The sequence below is a fragment of the Amblyraja radiata genome, chromosome 5 (assembly GCF_010909765.2).
Source record: "Amblyraja radiata isolate CabotCenter1 chromosome 5, sAmbRad1.1.pri, whole genome shotgun sequence".
Lineage (NCBI taxonomy): Eukaryota > Metazoa > Chordata > Chondrichthyes > Rajiformes > Rajidae > Amblyraja > Amblyraja radiata.
In genome coordinates, this window is record NC_045960.1 from 114,007,123 (window position 1) to 114,022,093 (window position 14,971).

At 46.6% G+C, this 14,971-nt stretch overlaps 1 protein-coding gene across 1 annotated transcript in view; it reads left to right on the plus strand.

The window, feature by feature from the left end:
* The window catches only part of acoxl (acyl-CoA oxidase like), a 311,202-nt gene that overhangs the window by 56,462 nt on the left and 239,769 nt on the right, over positions 1 to 14,971 (plus strand). Inside the window, exon 9 of the mRNA XM_033022103.1 lies at positions 603 to 735. Coding sequence (XP_032877994.1) covers positions 603 to 735 — 133 coding nt within the window. The remainder of the gene's footprint in view (positions 1 to 602; positions 736 to 14,971) is intronic.

Below are 14,971 nucleotides of genomic sequence, written 5' to 3' on the forward strand. Positions count from 1 at the left end.
CTCATCCTAAACTCCAGAGTGTACAAGCCCAGCTGCTCCATTCTCTTAGCATATGACAGTGCCGCCATCCCGGGAATTAACCTGGTGAACCTACGTGGCACACCCTCAATAGCAGCCAGTTATAGTATTCAGATTATGCCACATACTGCAGCATCTCCTCCAATTTCCTCCTCCATATTCCAAAAATGTGTTTAAGAAGGAACTGCAGATGCTGGAAAATTGAAGGTTGACAAAATTCTGGAGAAACTCAGCGGGTGCAGCAGCATCTATGGAGCGAAGGAAATAGGCAACGTTTCTGGCCCAAAACCTTCTTCTGACTGATGTGTTGCTGGACTCATTGGCACATGAATCCCTTGAATCATGGCGAATGGCTACAGATTTTAGAGTTCTCCACGGGGAGAGCGTGAAAGCTCCACACGGGCAGCAGCCGAGGTCAGGATGGAACCGGTGTTTCTAATGCTGGAGATAGCAGTTCTCCTAGTACGCCACTGTGCCACCCTTCACCCTTCAATCTTGACACTGATGTCCAGTGACACTGACAGGAGATGTTGGGGAAGTCTTACTCAAATACTGAGGATATCTTTTCTGAATTGTCCCTGCAGATTTGGTTCAGTATCAGAGGACGGAGTGTACCAGTCGGCCATTAAAGACAGAGGTGCTCGGTTTAATGCGATGTTAGCAGCCCTGACGCCATCGAGGATTGCTCTGATATTTCAGGCACTGGGAGCCATGAAGGTTAGTGCCTTCCCTGTCAAGGGCAGCGCTTGGGATGACAGGTAGAACAACACAGAGGTGTAGAGACCACTTCAATGGTGCGCTGACATCACAGCCAATCAGTAATATTAGGTCATCAGATGCCAAAACCAAAGTTCATGGTACGACCAAAATAAAGTCCATAGAAGATCACAGTTGCTGAGGTCAGTGTTGTGCAGTGTTCAAGAGCCTGATGGTTGCTGGGAAGAAGCCGTTCTTGAACCTGGAGGTCACGGTTTTCAGGCTCCTGTACCTTCTTCCCGATGGTAGCAGCGAGATGAGAGCGTGGCCAGGGTGGTGTGGGTCTCTGATGATGCTGGATGCCTTCTTGAGGCAGCGCCTCCTGTAGATCCCTTCGATGGTGGGGAGGTCAGTACCTGTGATGGACCTTCGATGGTGGGGAGGTCAGTACCTGTGATGGAACGGGCAGTGTCCACCACAGTAAGACATTTCTCATATTGTTCAAGATTCAAGAGAGTTTATTGTCATGTGCCCCAGATAGGACAATGAAATTCTTGCTTTGCTTCAGCACAACACAATATTGCAGGCATAAACAAATACAGAACAGATCAGTGTGTCCATATACCATTGAATATATATATATATATATAGTGCAATAGGCTATTAATGTTCAGATTTTTGTTTGAGTTTAGTTTAATAGTCTGATGGTTGTGGGGAAGTTGCTATTCCTGAACCTGGATGTTGCAGATTTCAGGCTCCTGTACCCTTTAACTGAAGGCAGCGGAGAGATGAGTGTGTGGCTAGGATGGTTTGGGTCCTTGATGATGCTGCCAGCCTTTTTGAGCCGGTGACTGCAATAGATCCCCTCGATGGAAGGGAGGTCAGAGCCGATGATGGACTGGGCAATGTTTACTACTATTTGCAGTATTTCCCACTCCTAGGCGCTCAAGTTGCCGAACCAAGCCACGATGCAACCGGTCAGCATGCTCCCGTGTTGTCCGGGATAGTGGATCTGTAGATTTGGTCCATTGACTCACATGGAAGTGCAGATGCTGGAATCTTGAATAAAACATCTCGAGTGCTGGAGGACTCAACGGGTCAGGCAGCATTTGTGGGGGGAATGGACAGATGACGTTTTGTGTCGGGACTGACGGAGCAGGGGGAAGAAAACTTAAAAAGAGGTGGGGGCGTGACAAAGCCAGGCAGACGAGGGAGATGATTAGCAGATGGGTGGTATAAATGACAAAGGCTCGAGGAAGCAAAAGGATGTCAGATAGAGAGAGGAGAAGGAGGAGTGAAATGTGAAGCCAGAGGGAGGGATGTGGGTGGAATGGGAAAGAGGGGGAATAAAAGAGGAAAGTGGTCCATTGAGTCTGTGGCATCTTCAAGCAGAGCAACCTCATCAGTTCCCCTCGCTCTCCTTGTAGTCCACTCATTTAATCTCTTTAAAAAAAATTCTAAATAGACTTTATTCGTAATAAATATGTACAATACATGAACCATGCTACAAAAAAAAAATCATCCGACATTTCCGGAGGCTATACAAACATTCAAAGGTAGATAAAATTGCTGGAGAAACTCAGCGGGTCAGGCAGTATCTATGGAGCGAAGGAAATGGGTGACGTTTCAGGTCGAGACCCTTTTTCAGACTGAAGAAGGGTCTCGACCCGAAACGTCGCCTATTTCCTTCGCTCCATAGATGCTGCTGCACCCACTGAGCTTCTCCAGCATTTTTTATCTACCTACAAACCTGTATTTCTTTGGAATGTGGGATGAAACCGGAGCTCACTGAGAAAATGTCTCGGGGAGAAGGTACAAACTCCGTACAGACTGCACCCATAGTCAGGACTAAACCTGGGTCTCTGGTGCTGTGAGGCAGCAACTCTACCACTATGGCGTCCCTTGCCGGGAGTGTTGACGGTATTATTTAATCTCTCCCTACTCCATTCTGAGCTACCCACCTACGTATATCCACCCGATGCTGAGGAAATGCAAGATCTCATGTCTTAATGACTACCATCCAGTGATCTTGACATTCACCATCATGAAGGTTATTGAACGCATTAAATCCAGTCCACCCAGTGGCCTCGACCCACTGCAGTTCACCTACAGCCACTACAGGTCCACGGGTGATTTCATCTCCCTAGCGTTGCACTCATCCCTGGAACACCTGGTAAATAGAGACACCTAACTCGCACACTACTGCGTTTAAGAAGGAGCTGCAGATGCTGGAAAACCGAAGGTATGTCCCCTACACCTCTCACCAACTTCTGCAGATACCCCATGGAAAACTTCTAGTGGGGATGCATCACAGCCTGGTTTGAGAACAGCTCCATCCAAGACAGCACAAAATTGTAGAGAATTGTGGACGCAGCCCAGACCATCACACAAACTAACGTCACTTCCATTGACTCCATCTACACTTCACGCTGCCTCGGAAAGGCCAGCAGCATCATCAAGGGCCAATCTCATCCCTGGTCACTCCCTCTTCTCCCCTCTCCCATCTGGCAAGAGGCACAGATGCTTGAAAGCGTACACCTCCAGATTCAGGGACAGCTTCTTCCCTGTTATCTGGCAACTGAACAGTTCTCTCAACAGGTATTGTGGCCCTGACCTCCCGTTTACCTCATTGGAGATCTTTAACTATATTGGACTTTATTGGATTGCAAGCAAGCAAGTTTATTTATATGGCTCATTTCAATATCAAGGCAATTCAAAGTGCTTTACACAAAGCATTCAAAAGCAATCACAAGCAATTAAAAACAGTCATCAAAAACAATATAGAATAAAAACAAGCTAAAATAGAATAAGACAAGTATAAAATACAAGAATAAAAATTACAGTGCAGTGTTAGAAATGAATAATTATTTAGTGTAATCAATGTTATATCTTGCAAAAATTGTTGCACCTTTTCTGTGCAGTTTGGACAGCTTGATTGTAATCATTGACAATAGACAATAGGTGCAGGAGTAGGCCATTCGGCCCTTCGAGCCAGCACCGCCATTCAATGTGATCATGGCTGATCATCCACAATCAGTACCCCGTTCCTGCCTTCTCCCCATATCCCCTGACCGCTGTTTTTAAGAGCCCTATCTAGCTCTCTCTTGAAAGTATCCAGAGAACCTGCCTCCACCGCCCTCTGTGGCAGAGAACAGCTCCTCCATCATGAATAGTCTTTATTTTGACTGGATACGCAAACACACGCTTGTCACTGTACCTTGGTACACATGTCAATAATAAACTGAACTACACTGAACTTGGCATCATTGGCCAGAGAATATTAGGAGTGTGAAGATAGACAAAAGAGCTGGAGAAACTCAGCAGGTGAGGCAGCATCTATGGAGTGAAGGAAATGGGCAACGTTTCGGGCCGAAACCCTTCTTCAGACTGATGGGGGGGAGAAAGGAAGAGGAGTAGCCAGTGAGCTGAGGGAGAGCTGAGAAGGGGAGGAGACAGCAAGGGCTACCGGAAATTGGAGAAGTCAAAGTTCATGCTGCTGGGGTGCAGACTGCCCAAGCGGAATATGAGGTGCTGCTTCTCCAATTTCCGGTGGTGCTCACTCTGTCCATGGAGGAGGCCCAGGACAGAGAGGTCGGATTCGGAATGGGAGGGGGAGTTGAAGTGCTGAGCCACCGGGAGATCAGGTTGGTTAATGCGGACCGAGCGGAGGTGTTGGGTGAAACGATCGCTAAGCCTACGCTTGGTCTCACCGATGTAGATCAGCTGACACCTAGAGCAGCGGATGCAATAGATGAGGTTGGAGGAGATACAGGTGAACCTCTGTCGCACCTGGAACGACTGCTTTGGTCCTTGAATGGAGTCGAGGGGGGAGGTAAAGCGACAAGTGTAGCATTTCTTGCGTTTGTAAGGGAAAGTGCCCAGGGAGGGGGTGGTGCGGGATGGAAGGGAAGAATTGACCAGGCAGTTATGGAGGGAGCGGCCTTTGCAGAAAACAGACAGGGGGTAGATGAGAAGATGTGGCCAGTGGTGGGATCACATGTGGAGTTCAGTCCCAGAGGTATTTATTTGTGGGGAAATTCCAGACACATTTGAGGAGCAGTTGGGGAAGAGTAGTCACAAAAGATGAAATGTTTCCCTTGAGAAAGTTAGGAGGGATAATGTTACAGAGGCCTGTGTAAGGCTTTGCTCGATAGGCCCGGACACTCTATTCCAACACTGTCCAGCTTTGGAATAATGTCTCCAGTATTTCCTTCTGTTATGATATCAATGATTTTAAAAATGAGGGGCCCATAAAATGGCCTAGATTGATTCGATTAACTTGCCTCAGAGTAGATTATGTCTATGTGCGATAGTTTATCAAAATATTAGCATGGGGTTCATGTCCATTTCAGGCAATGGAAATAAAATTACAGTTTACAATTTAATTTATTGTCACGTGTACCGAGGTACAGTGAAAAGCTGTTGTTGCGTGCTATCCAGTCAGCGGAAAGACAATACATGATTACAATCGAGGCGTTTACAGTGTGCAGATACATGATAAGGGAGTAACGTTTAGTGCTAGGTCAAGCCAGCAAAGTACGATATGATAGAACTTATTTATCCTAGGAGGGAAATTAATTTACCAACAGCCATAAAAAACACAAAATACATGAAACAAAATCTGACCAAGGATAGTCCGAGTGTCACCAGAGAGGTAGATAGTAGTTCAGCGCTGCTCTCTGGTTGTGGTAGGATGATTCAGTTGCCTGATAACAGCTGGGAAGAAACTGTCCCTGGATCTGGAGGTGTGCCAGAGAGCTGTCTCTTTGCACTAAAGTAATAGTCAAAGTGCTGTACAGCACGGAAACAGGCCGTTCGGCCCACCTTGTCAATGCTGATCAAGTCGACATACTGGGCTATCCCATTTGCCTGTATTTGTCCCATATCCCACTCAGCCCTTCCTATCCGTATATCTGCAAAATGTTATCTCTGTGCCTGACCTGAGTTGGTTCAGTTTGTATGATGCTCTATAATCACCAAGGCACAGGAGCCGATCAGCAACAGTTATCATCTTAACTCATCCTTTACAAGGACTTGAGAGCCAGATGAGGTAGTTGAGGCAGGTACTATAACAATATTTAAGAAGGAACTGCAGATGCTGGAAAAATCGAAGGTAGATAAAAACGCTGGAGAAACTCAGCGGGTGAGGCAGCATCTATGGAGCGAAGGAATAGGTGACGTTTCGGTTCGAGATCCTGATGTGGAGGGACTCAACCCGAAACGTCACCTATTCCTTCGCTCCATAGATGCTGCCTCACCCGCTGAGTTTCTCCAGCATTTTTATCTATAACAATATTTAAGACAGGTACATGGATAGGAAAACTTTTAGCGGGCGATGGTGAGCAAATGTGTTGTTTAGATGGGACATCTTGGTTGGCATTGACCAGTTGGGCTGAAGGTACTGCTTCCAATGTGTACGATTCGCGTAGGTTTACAAGGTTAATTCCTGGGAATGAGGGACTGTCATATGCTGAGAGAATGGAGCAGCTGGCATTGTAAACTCTGGAGTTTAGAAGGATGACAGGGATTCTCATTGAAACATATAAGATTGTTAAGGGCTTGGACATGCTAGAGGCAGGAAACATGTTCCCGATGTTGGGGGAGTTCAGACCAGGGGCCACAGTTTAAGAATAAGGGGTAAGCCATTTAGAACAGAGATGAGGAAACACTTTTTCACACAGAGAGTGGTGAATCTGTGGAATTCTCTGCCTCAGAGGGCGGTGGAGGCCGGTTCTCTGGATGCTTTCAAGAGAGAGCTAGATAGGGCTCTTAAAGATAGTGGAGTCAGGGGATATGGGGAGAAGGCAGGAACGGGGTACTGATTGGGGATGATCAGCCATGATCATATTGAATGGCGGTGCTAGCTCGAAGGGCCGAATGGCCTACTCCTGCACCTATTGTCTATTGTCTATTGTCCATTGACTCGAGCAGTGTTATTTTAGCTAATATTGCAGCCAGGTTGATTTGTCACAGTCAGCCACAAGGTGGCAGGCCAGGGTCTGTGGAACAACTTGCTTGTCTGCAGTTCCCTTGTGTTGCAATTAGTGACTGCTTTGTGGAGAAGAGTAATTTTATCTCAGCATGTCTGTATTTCCATATTCAATAACAAGGTAATCCCTGTGTTGCGGCCGTGTGTTTGCCTTTATGAAGGACAGGTTGGATTCTCGTACGAAGGGTGCCTTAACATTTGACCACAACATTTGATTTAAACAGTAAATTCAAGATTCAATAGAGTTTATTGTCATGTGTCCCAGATAGGACAATTAAATTCTTGCTTTGCTTCAGCACAACAGAACATAGTAGGCATGAATACAGAACAGATCAGATCAGTGTGTCCATTTACCATAGAATATATATATATACACACATTTGAGAGGTGCTTTGAGAGGTTGATCATGGAGCAAATCAACTCCTACCTCGACAAAAACCTGGACCCACTGCAGTTCGCTTACCGCCACAACAGATCAACGGTGGATGCGATCTCGCTGGCCCTCCACTCCGCACTGGACCACTTGGACAACAAAAACTCATATGTCAGGCTGTTATTCATTGATTACAGCTCGGCATTTAACACAATCATCCCCTCCAAACTGGTTACCAAACTCGCAGAACTGGGTCTCTGCGCATCCCTCTGCAACTGGATCCTCGACTTCCTCATCCACAGACCACAGTCTGTTCGTATTGGTGGAAATGTGTCAGCCTCAATAACAATCAGCACGGGAGCACCTCAAGGCTGCGTGCTCAGCCCCCTGCTGTACTCACTCTATACCCACGACTGCCTAGCGAACCACAGTGCGAACTCCATCATCAAGTTCGCTGACGACACCACTATTGTGGGGCGTATCACTGATGGGGATGAGTCAGAGTACAGAAGAGAGATCGAGCAACTGTTCATATGGTGCCAGCGCAATAACCTGGCCCTCAACACCAGCAAAACCAAGGAACTGATTGTGGACTTTGGAAGGAGTAGGAGGGGGACCCACAGCCCCATTTATATCAACGGGTCGATGGTTGAAAGGATCAAGAACTTCAAATTCCTGGGCGTGCACATCTCTGAAGATCTTTCCTGGTCCGAGAACACTAATGCAATTATCAAAAAGCTCATCAGCGCCTCTACTTCCTGAGAAGATTACGGAGAGTCGGTTTGTCAAGGAGGACTCTCTCTAAGACTCTCTCTCTAACTTCTACAGGTGCACAGTAGAGAGCATACTGACCGGTTGCATCGTGGCTTGGTTCGGCAATTTGAGCGCCCTGGAGAGGAAAAGACTACAAAAAGTAGTAAACACTGCCCAGTCCATCATCGGCTCTGACCTTCCTTCCATTGAGGGGATTTATCGCAGTCGCTGCCTCAAAAAGTCTGGCAGTATCATCAAAGACCCACACCATCCTGGCCACACACTCATCTCCCTGCTACCATCGGGTAGAAGGTACAGGAGCCTGAAGACTGCAACAACCAGGTTCAGGAATAGCTACTTGCCATCAGGCTATTAAACCTGGCTCGGACAAAACTCTGATTATTAATAACCACTTTCTGTTATTTGCACTTTACCAGTTTATTTATTCATGTGTGTATATATTTATATCTTGGTATATGGACACACTGATCTGTTTTTTATAAAGGCCTACTATTTTTTTTCTGTGTGCTTAAGCAAAGCAAGAATTTCATTGTTCTATACAGGGACACATGACAATAAACTCACTTGAACTTGAACATAAATAACCAGATAAAGTGCAATGGGATATTAATGTTCAGATTTTCATTTGAGTTGAGTTTAATAGTCTGATGGCTGTGGGGAAGAAGCTGTTCCTGAACCGGGTTGTTGCGGATTTCAGGTTCCTGTACCTTCTACCTGAAGGTAGCAGGGAGATGAGTGTGTGGCCAGGATGGTGTGGGTCCTTGATGATACTGCCAGCCTTTTTGAGGCAGCGACTGCGATATTGTATTGTATTGTAATGACCAGACAGCCAGGCTGGTGGAATTTGTTATCAGTACAGCTCGGTACAGGTTCCAACATTTCATCAAACATTAAACATATAACATAGATATACATGCAAACAGACACATGACATAATACATAAGGGCCATGCTTATTCTTATTCCTCACCGTACAGAGTTTAAAATGTTAATTGCAGTGGGAATGAAACTGTTTTTGAAGCGGTTTGTTTTGGAGGCAATTGTCCTGTAACGCCTCCCAGAGGGCAGTAGCTGAAAGGCATAGTGTGCAGGGTGAGTGGGGTCAGAGATGATCTTGCGGGCTCTGTGTAGTGTCCGTTTGTGGTAAAGTGATTCAAGGGATGGTAGGGGTAAGCCAATAATTTTGGATGCTCTGTTGATGATGCGCTGTAATTTCTTCCGGGAGAGTGAGTCGAGACTGCCGAACCAGACTGTGATGGATGAAGTGAGGATGCTTTCGATGATGGCTGTATAGAAACGGTGCATGAGATGAGACCTTACTCTGAACTTCCTGAGCTGTCGGAGATGGAACAGTCTTTGCTGGGCTTTCCCATAGATGTGGTCTGCGTTTGTCCTCCATTTGAGGTTGTTGCTGATGTGGGTTCCAAGGAGTTTGAAAGTGTCAGTGATGGAGATGGATTCACCTTTAATGAGCACAGGAGTTTTGGGGGATGGCTGGCGTCTTGGGTCGATGATGAGTTCTTTTGTTTTTGATGAGTTGAGTAAGAGATCATGGTCTGTGCACCAGGTCACTGCTTGGTTGACCTGTGCACGGTATTCAGTTTCTTGGTTGTTGGTGATGAATCCTATGATGGTTGAGTCGTCCGCGTACTTGTACAGGTTGACGGAGCTGTGGTGGGATGTGAGCTGGTTTGTGTAAAGGGAGAATAGCCAGGGTGAGAGAACACAGCCTTGGGATGTGCCTGTACTGAGGAACAGAGGGGAGGATGTATTATTGTTGATCCTCACCCTCTGTTGCCTGTTCCAATGGTGAAATCATTGGACAAAGTCAGCATGGATTTACAAAAGGTAAATCATGTCTGACGAATCTTATAGAATTTTTCGAGGATGTAACTAGTAGCGTGGATAGGGGAGAACCAGTGGATGTGGTGTATCTGGACTTCCAGAAGGCTTTCGACAAGGTCCCACATAAGAGATTAGTTTACAAACTTAAAGCACACGGCATTGGGGGTTCAGTATTGATGTGGATAGAGAACTGGCTGGCAAACAGGAAGCAAAGAGTAGGAGTAAACGGGTCCTTTTCACAATGGCAGGCAGTGACTAGTGGGGTACCGCAAGGCTCAGTGCTGGGACCCCAGCTATTTACAATATATATTAATGATCTGGATGAGGGAATTGAAGGCAATATCTCCAAGTTTGCGGATGACACTAAGCTGGGGGGCAGTGTTAGCTGTGAGGAGGATGCTAGGAGACTGCAAGGTGACTTGGATAGGCTGGGTGAGTGGGCAAATGTTTGGCAGATGCAGTATAATGTGGATAAATGTGAGGTTATTCATTTTGGTGGCAAAAACGGGAAAGCAGACTATTATCTAAATGGTGGCCGACTAGGAAAAGGGGAGATGCAGCGAGACCTGGGTGTCATGGTACACCAGTCATTGAAAGTGGGCATGCAGGTGCAACAGGCAGTGAAGAAAGCGAATGGTATGTTAGCTTTCATAGCAAAAGGATTTGAATATAGGAGCAGGGAGGTTCTACTGCAGTTGTACAGGGTCTTGGTGAGACCACACCTGGAGTATTGCGTACAGTTTTGGTCTCCAAATCTGAGGAAGGACATTATTGCCATAGAGGATAAGGGGGAAATCCTTTAAAACCGAGATGAGAAGAACTTTTTTCACACAGAGAGTGGTGAATCTCTGGAACTCCCTGCCACAGAGGGTAGTCGAGGCCAGTTCATTGGCTATATTTAAGAGGGAGTTAGATGTGGCCCTTGTGGCTAAGGGGATCAGAGGGTATGGAGAGAAGGCAGGTACGGGATACTGAGTTGGATGATCAGCCATGATCATATTGAATGGCGGTGCAGGCTCGAAGGGCCGAATGGCCTACTCCTGCACCTAATTTCTATGTTTCTATGTTTCTATGTTTCCAGAGAAAGCTGTGAATCCAGTGACAGATGTATGGGTCAATGTTCATGTCCAGTAATTTATTGAACAGTTTGGCCGGGTTTATTGTATTGAATGCCGAGCTGAAATCCATGAACAGGATGCGGGCATATGTGTTTGCGGACTCCAGGTGGTTCAGAATGTGATGAGTTGCTAAGTTCCCTCGATGGACGGGAGGTCAGAGCCGATGATGGACTGGGCAGTGTTTACTACTTTTTGTAGTCTTTTCCTCGCCAGGGACGCTCAAGTTGCCGAACCAAACCACGATGCAACCGGTCAGCATGCTCTCTACTGTGCACCTGTAGAAGTTCGAGAGAGTCCTCCTTGACAAACCGACTCTCCGTAATCTTCTCAGGAAGTAGAGGCGCTGATGTGCTTTCTTTATAATTGCATCAGTGTTCTGGGGCCAGGAGAGATCTTCAGAGGTGCACGCCCAGGAATTTGAAGCTCTTGACCCTCTCCACCATCGACCCGTTGATATAAATGGGACTGTGGGTACCCCATCCTACCCCTTCCAAAGTCCACAATCAGTTCCTTGGTTTTGCTGTTGTTGAGGGCCAGGTTATTGTGCTGGCACCATATGGACAGTTGCTCGATCTCTCTTCTATACTCTGACTCGTCCCCATCAGTGATACGTCCCACAACAGTGGTGTCGTCAGTGAACTTGATGATGGAGTTTGCACTATGACCGGCTACGCAGTCATGAGTATATGCTGGAAGTACTGCACAGGGCAGGCTGTAGGGAAAGAAACAGACATCGCGGGGTGAAGCCTGTACGGTCGTGAGTAGTTGCCCAAAGAGTCGTACCTTGTTCTGGTCGCCGCTGGATTTTCAACATGTTGAACATTTTCCGCCACCTGCTGCAACTATGACGGGTGCCGGTAGTCGCTGAAAAAATGGCGTAAGTGGGACACTTCCTTTAGGGGGCAACCATAAGTGATAGGAGCAGAATTAGGCCATTCGGCCCAATCAACTTCTCTTCCATTCAATTGTGGCTGATCTATCTCTCCCTCCTAACCCCATTCTCCTGCCTTCTCCCCATAGCCCCTGATACCCGCACTCATCAAGAATCTATCCATCTCTGCCTTAAAAATATCCATTGACTTGGCCTCCACAGCCGTCTGTGGCAAGGAATTCCACAGATTCACCGCACTCCCGATGTTGGGGAAGTCCAGGACAAGGGGTCACAGCTTAAGGATAAGGGGGAAATCTTTTAGGACCGAGATGAGAAAAACATTTTTCACACAGAGAGTGGTGAATCTGTGGAATTCTCTGCCACAGAGGGTAGTTGAGGCCACAGTTCATTGGCTATATTTAAGAGGGAGTTAGATGTGGCCCTTGTGGCTAAAGGGGATCAGGGGGTATGGAGAGAAGGCAGGTACGGGATACTGAGTTGGATGATCAGCCATGATCATATTGAATGGCGGTGCAGGCTTGAAGGGCCGAATGGCATACTCCTGCACCTATTTTCTATGTATCTATGTATCTACTCTAACTAAACAAAATCTTCCTCATCTCCTTCCTGAAGGAACTTCCTTTATTTTTGAGGCTATGATCTCTAGTCCTAGACTCTCGAACTAGTGGAAATAAGCCTTTCGCTATTCGATAAGTCTTTCACTATTCGATAAGTCTCCATGAGGTCCCCCCTCATCCGTGTTAATCATAGAGATCAGTTGTTGCTAATGGTATCTAGTCAGTAAGAGCAGTTAGAGAGTGTGAACCTAGTGGAACAATGTGGGAGTTGTGCAATGGCGAGCAGGAGGCCATGCCCGACGCAGACTGGGCACGACTTCCACTCCCTGAAAATAGCACCTCACCATCTTGTGTTTGAAGAAGGGCCCTGACCTGAAACGTCACCTATCCATGTTCTCCACAGATGCTGCCTGACCCGCTGAGTTACTCCAGCACTCTGAAACGTCACCTATCCATGTTCTCCACAGATGCTGCCTGACCCGCTGAGTTACTCCAGCACTCTGTCTTTTTAATTTTTGCTTTAATGATTAACTTGCCTCAGAAATTGAGGGTAGATTACGTCTATGTAGAGTAGTTTAACAAAATATTGGACAATAGACAATAGGTGCAGGAGCCATTTGGCCCTTCGAGCCAGCACCGCCATTCAATGTGATCATGGCTGATCATCCCCAATCAGTACCCCGTTCCTGCCTTCTCCCCATATCCCCTGACTCCACTATCTTTAAGAGCCCTATCTAGCTCTCTCTTGAAAGTATCCAGAGAACCGGCCTCCACCGCCCTCTGAGGCAGAGAATTCCACAGACTCACAACTCTCTGTGAGAAAAAGTGTTTCTAAATGGCTTACCCCTTATTTTTAAACTGTGGCCCCTGGTTCTGGACTCCCCCAACATCGGGAACATGTTTCCTGCCTCTAGCGTGTCCAAACCCTTAATAATCTTATATGTTTCAATGAGATACCCTCTCATCCTTCTAGGATCACAAGACCTACACCAACCCCAAACGAATTAGGAGCAGACGAGGGCATTCGATCCAATTTGTGATCCCAGCTACAAAGACAGATGTGTACAGCAATTCGTTCTTCCCCCGCACAATTAAAGCATGGAATAATCTCCACCCAACTATAGTTACCCAACCAGATGCAACTACATTTAAAGTAGCTCTTTCTTCCCAATAACCCTTTCTGGCTTAAGCCCTCCCTCCAACACCTCCAGTTTAAATTCCAGTTGGAATATTTTGGAGGACCAAGTAACCAAGAACCAAGAACTCAGGTTGTACAAAGTCATTATTAATATTCCCAAAAAGAGTTGAGGGACTGGAGGCACTGAAGGAAGTGAAGATGTTTCATTTGATTTTCTAATTTGACTTAAATATACTTTTCAGTGGCTGGGGTGAGGGGTCACAAGAGAGGAATGTAGGAGTGCAAGAACGTATTTACCCGAATGTGGTGTTGCAGGTAGCAAGGGTGGTGATAGACTTTTTGTACGCTGCCGTTCGTCAGTCAGGGAATCTAGTATAGAAGTTGGGATGTGTAGGAATGAACAACAGAGGCTGGTTTACACCAAAGCTCAAAACCAAAACGCCCCTCCCCCCCCCCGATAAGTCTGGAGAAGGGTCTCAACTGCAACCAGGGGCCACAGTCTTAGAATAAAGGGAAGGCCATTTAAGACTGAGGTGAGAAAAAACATTTTCACCCAGAGAGTTGTGAATTTATGGAATTCCCTGCCACAGAGGGCAGTGGAGGCCAAGTCACTGGATGGATTTAAGAGAGAGTTAGATAGAGCTCTAGGGGCTAGTGGAATCAAGGGATATAGGGAGAAGGCAGGCACGGGTTATTGATAGGGGACGATCAGCCATGATCACATTGAATGGCGGTGCTGGCTCGAAGGGCCGAATGGCCTCCTCCTGCACCAATTTTCTATGTTTCTATTCCTTCACTCCGTAGATGCTGCCTCACCCGCTGAGTTTCTCCAGCTTTTTTGTCTACCTTTGATTTTTCCAGCATCTGCAGTTCTTAACCAAAAATGCTGGAGTAACTCAGCAGGTCAGGCAACATCTCTGGAGAAAAGGAATAGGTGACGTTTCAGGTCGAGGCCCTTCTTGAGACTTAAAAAAAAGTTGAGTTGTTACATTATGATTGTACAAGATGTTGGTGATGCCTCATTTGCCGTATTGTGTTCAGTTTTAGTCACCCTGCAACAGGAAGAAACGTGGTTAAGGAGGAAAAGGTGAGGAGATTTTCATGAACTAGAGGGCCTGAACTATAGGGAGAGGTTGAGCAGGCTAGGACTAAGCGCAGGAGGATGAGGGGTGATCTTCTAGAGGTGTATAAGATCATGAGGGGAATTGATAGGGTGAATGCGTAGCATCTTTTATGCAGACTGGGGGAATCGAGAATCAGAGAACATACGTTTAAGATGAGAGGGGCAAGATTTCATAGGAACCTGAGGGGCAACCTTTTTCACATAGAAGGTGGTGGGTGTATGGACCGAGCTGCCAGAGGAGGTAGTTGAGGCAGGTACGAAAGCAGCATTTAAACTACACTTGGACAGGTTCATGGAAAGGAAACCTTTAGAAGGATAGGGTGAAAGGTGGGCAAGAGGGATTGGTGTAGATGGGACATCTTAGTCGGCATAGAGGAGTTGAGCTGAAGTGCCTGATTTAATGCTGTATAGAGTTGCTGCCTCACAGCCCCAGAGACCCCGGTTCGATC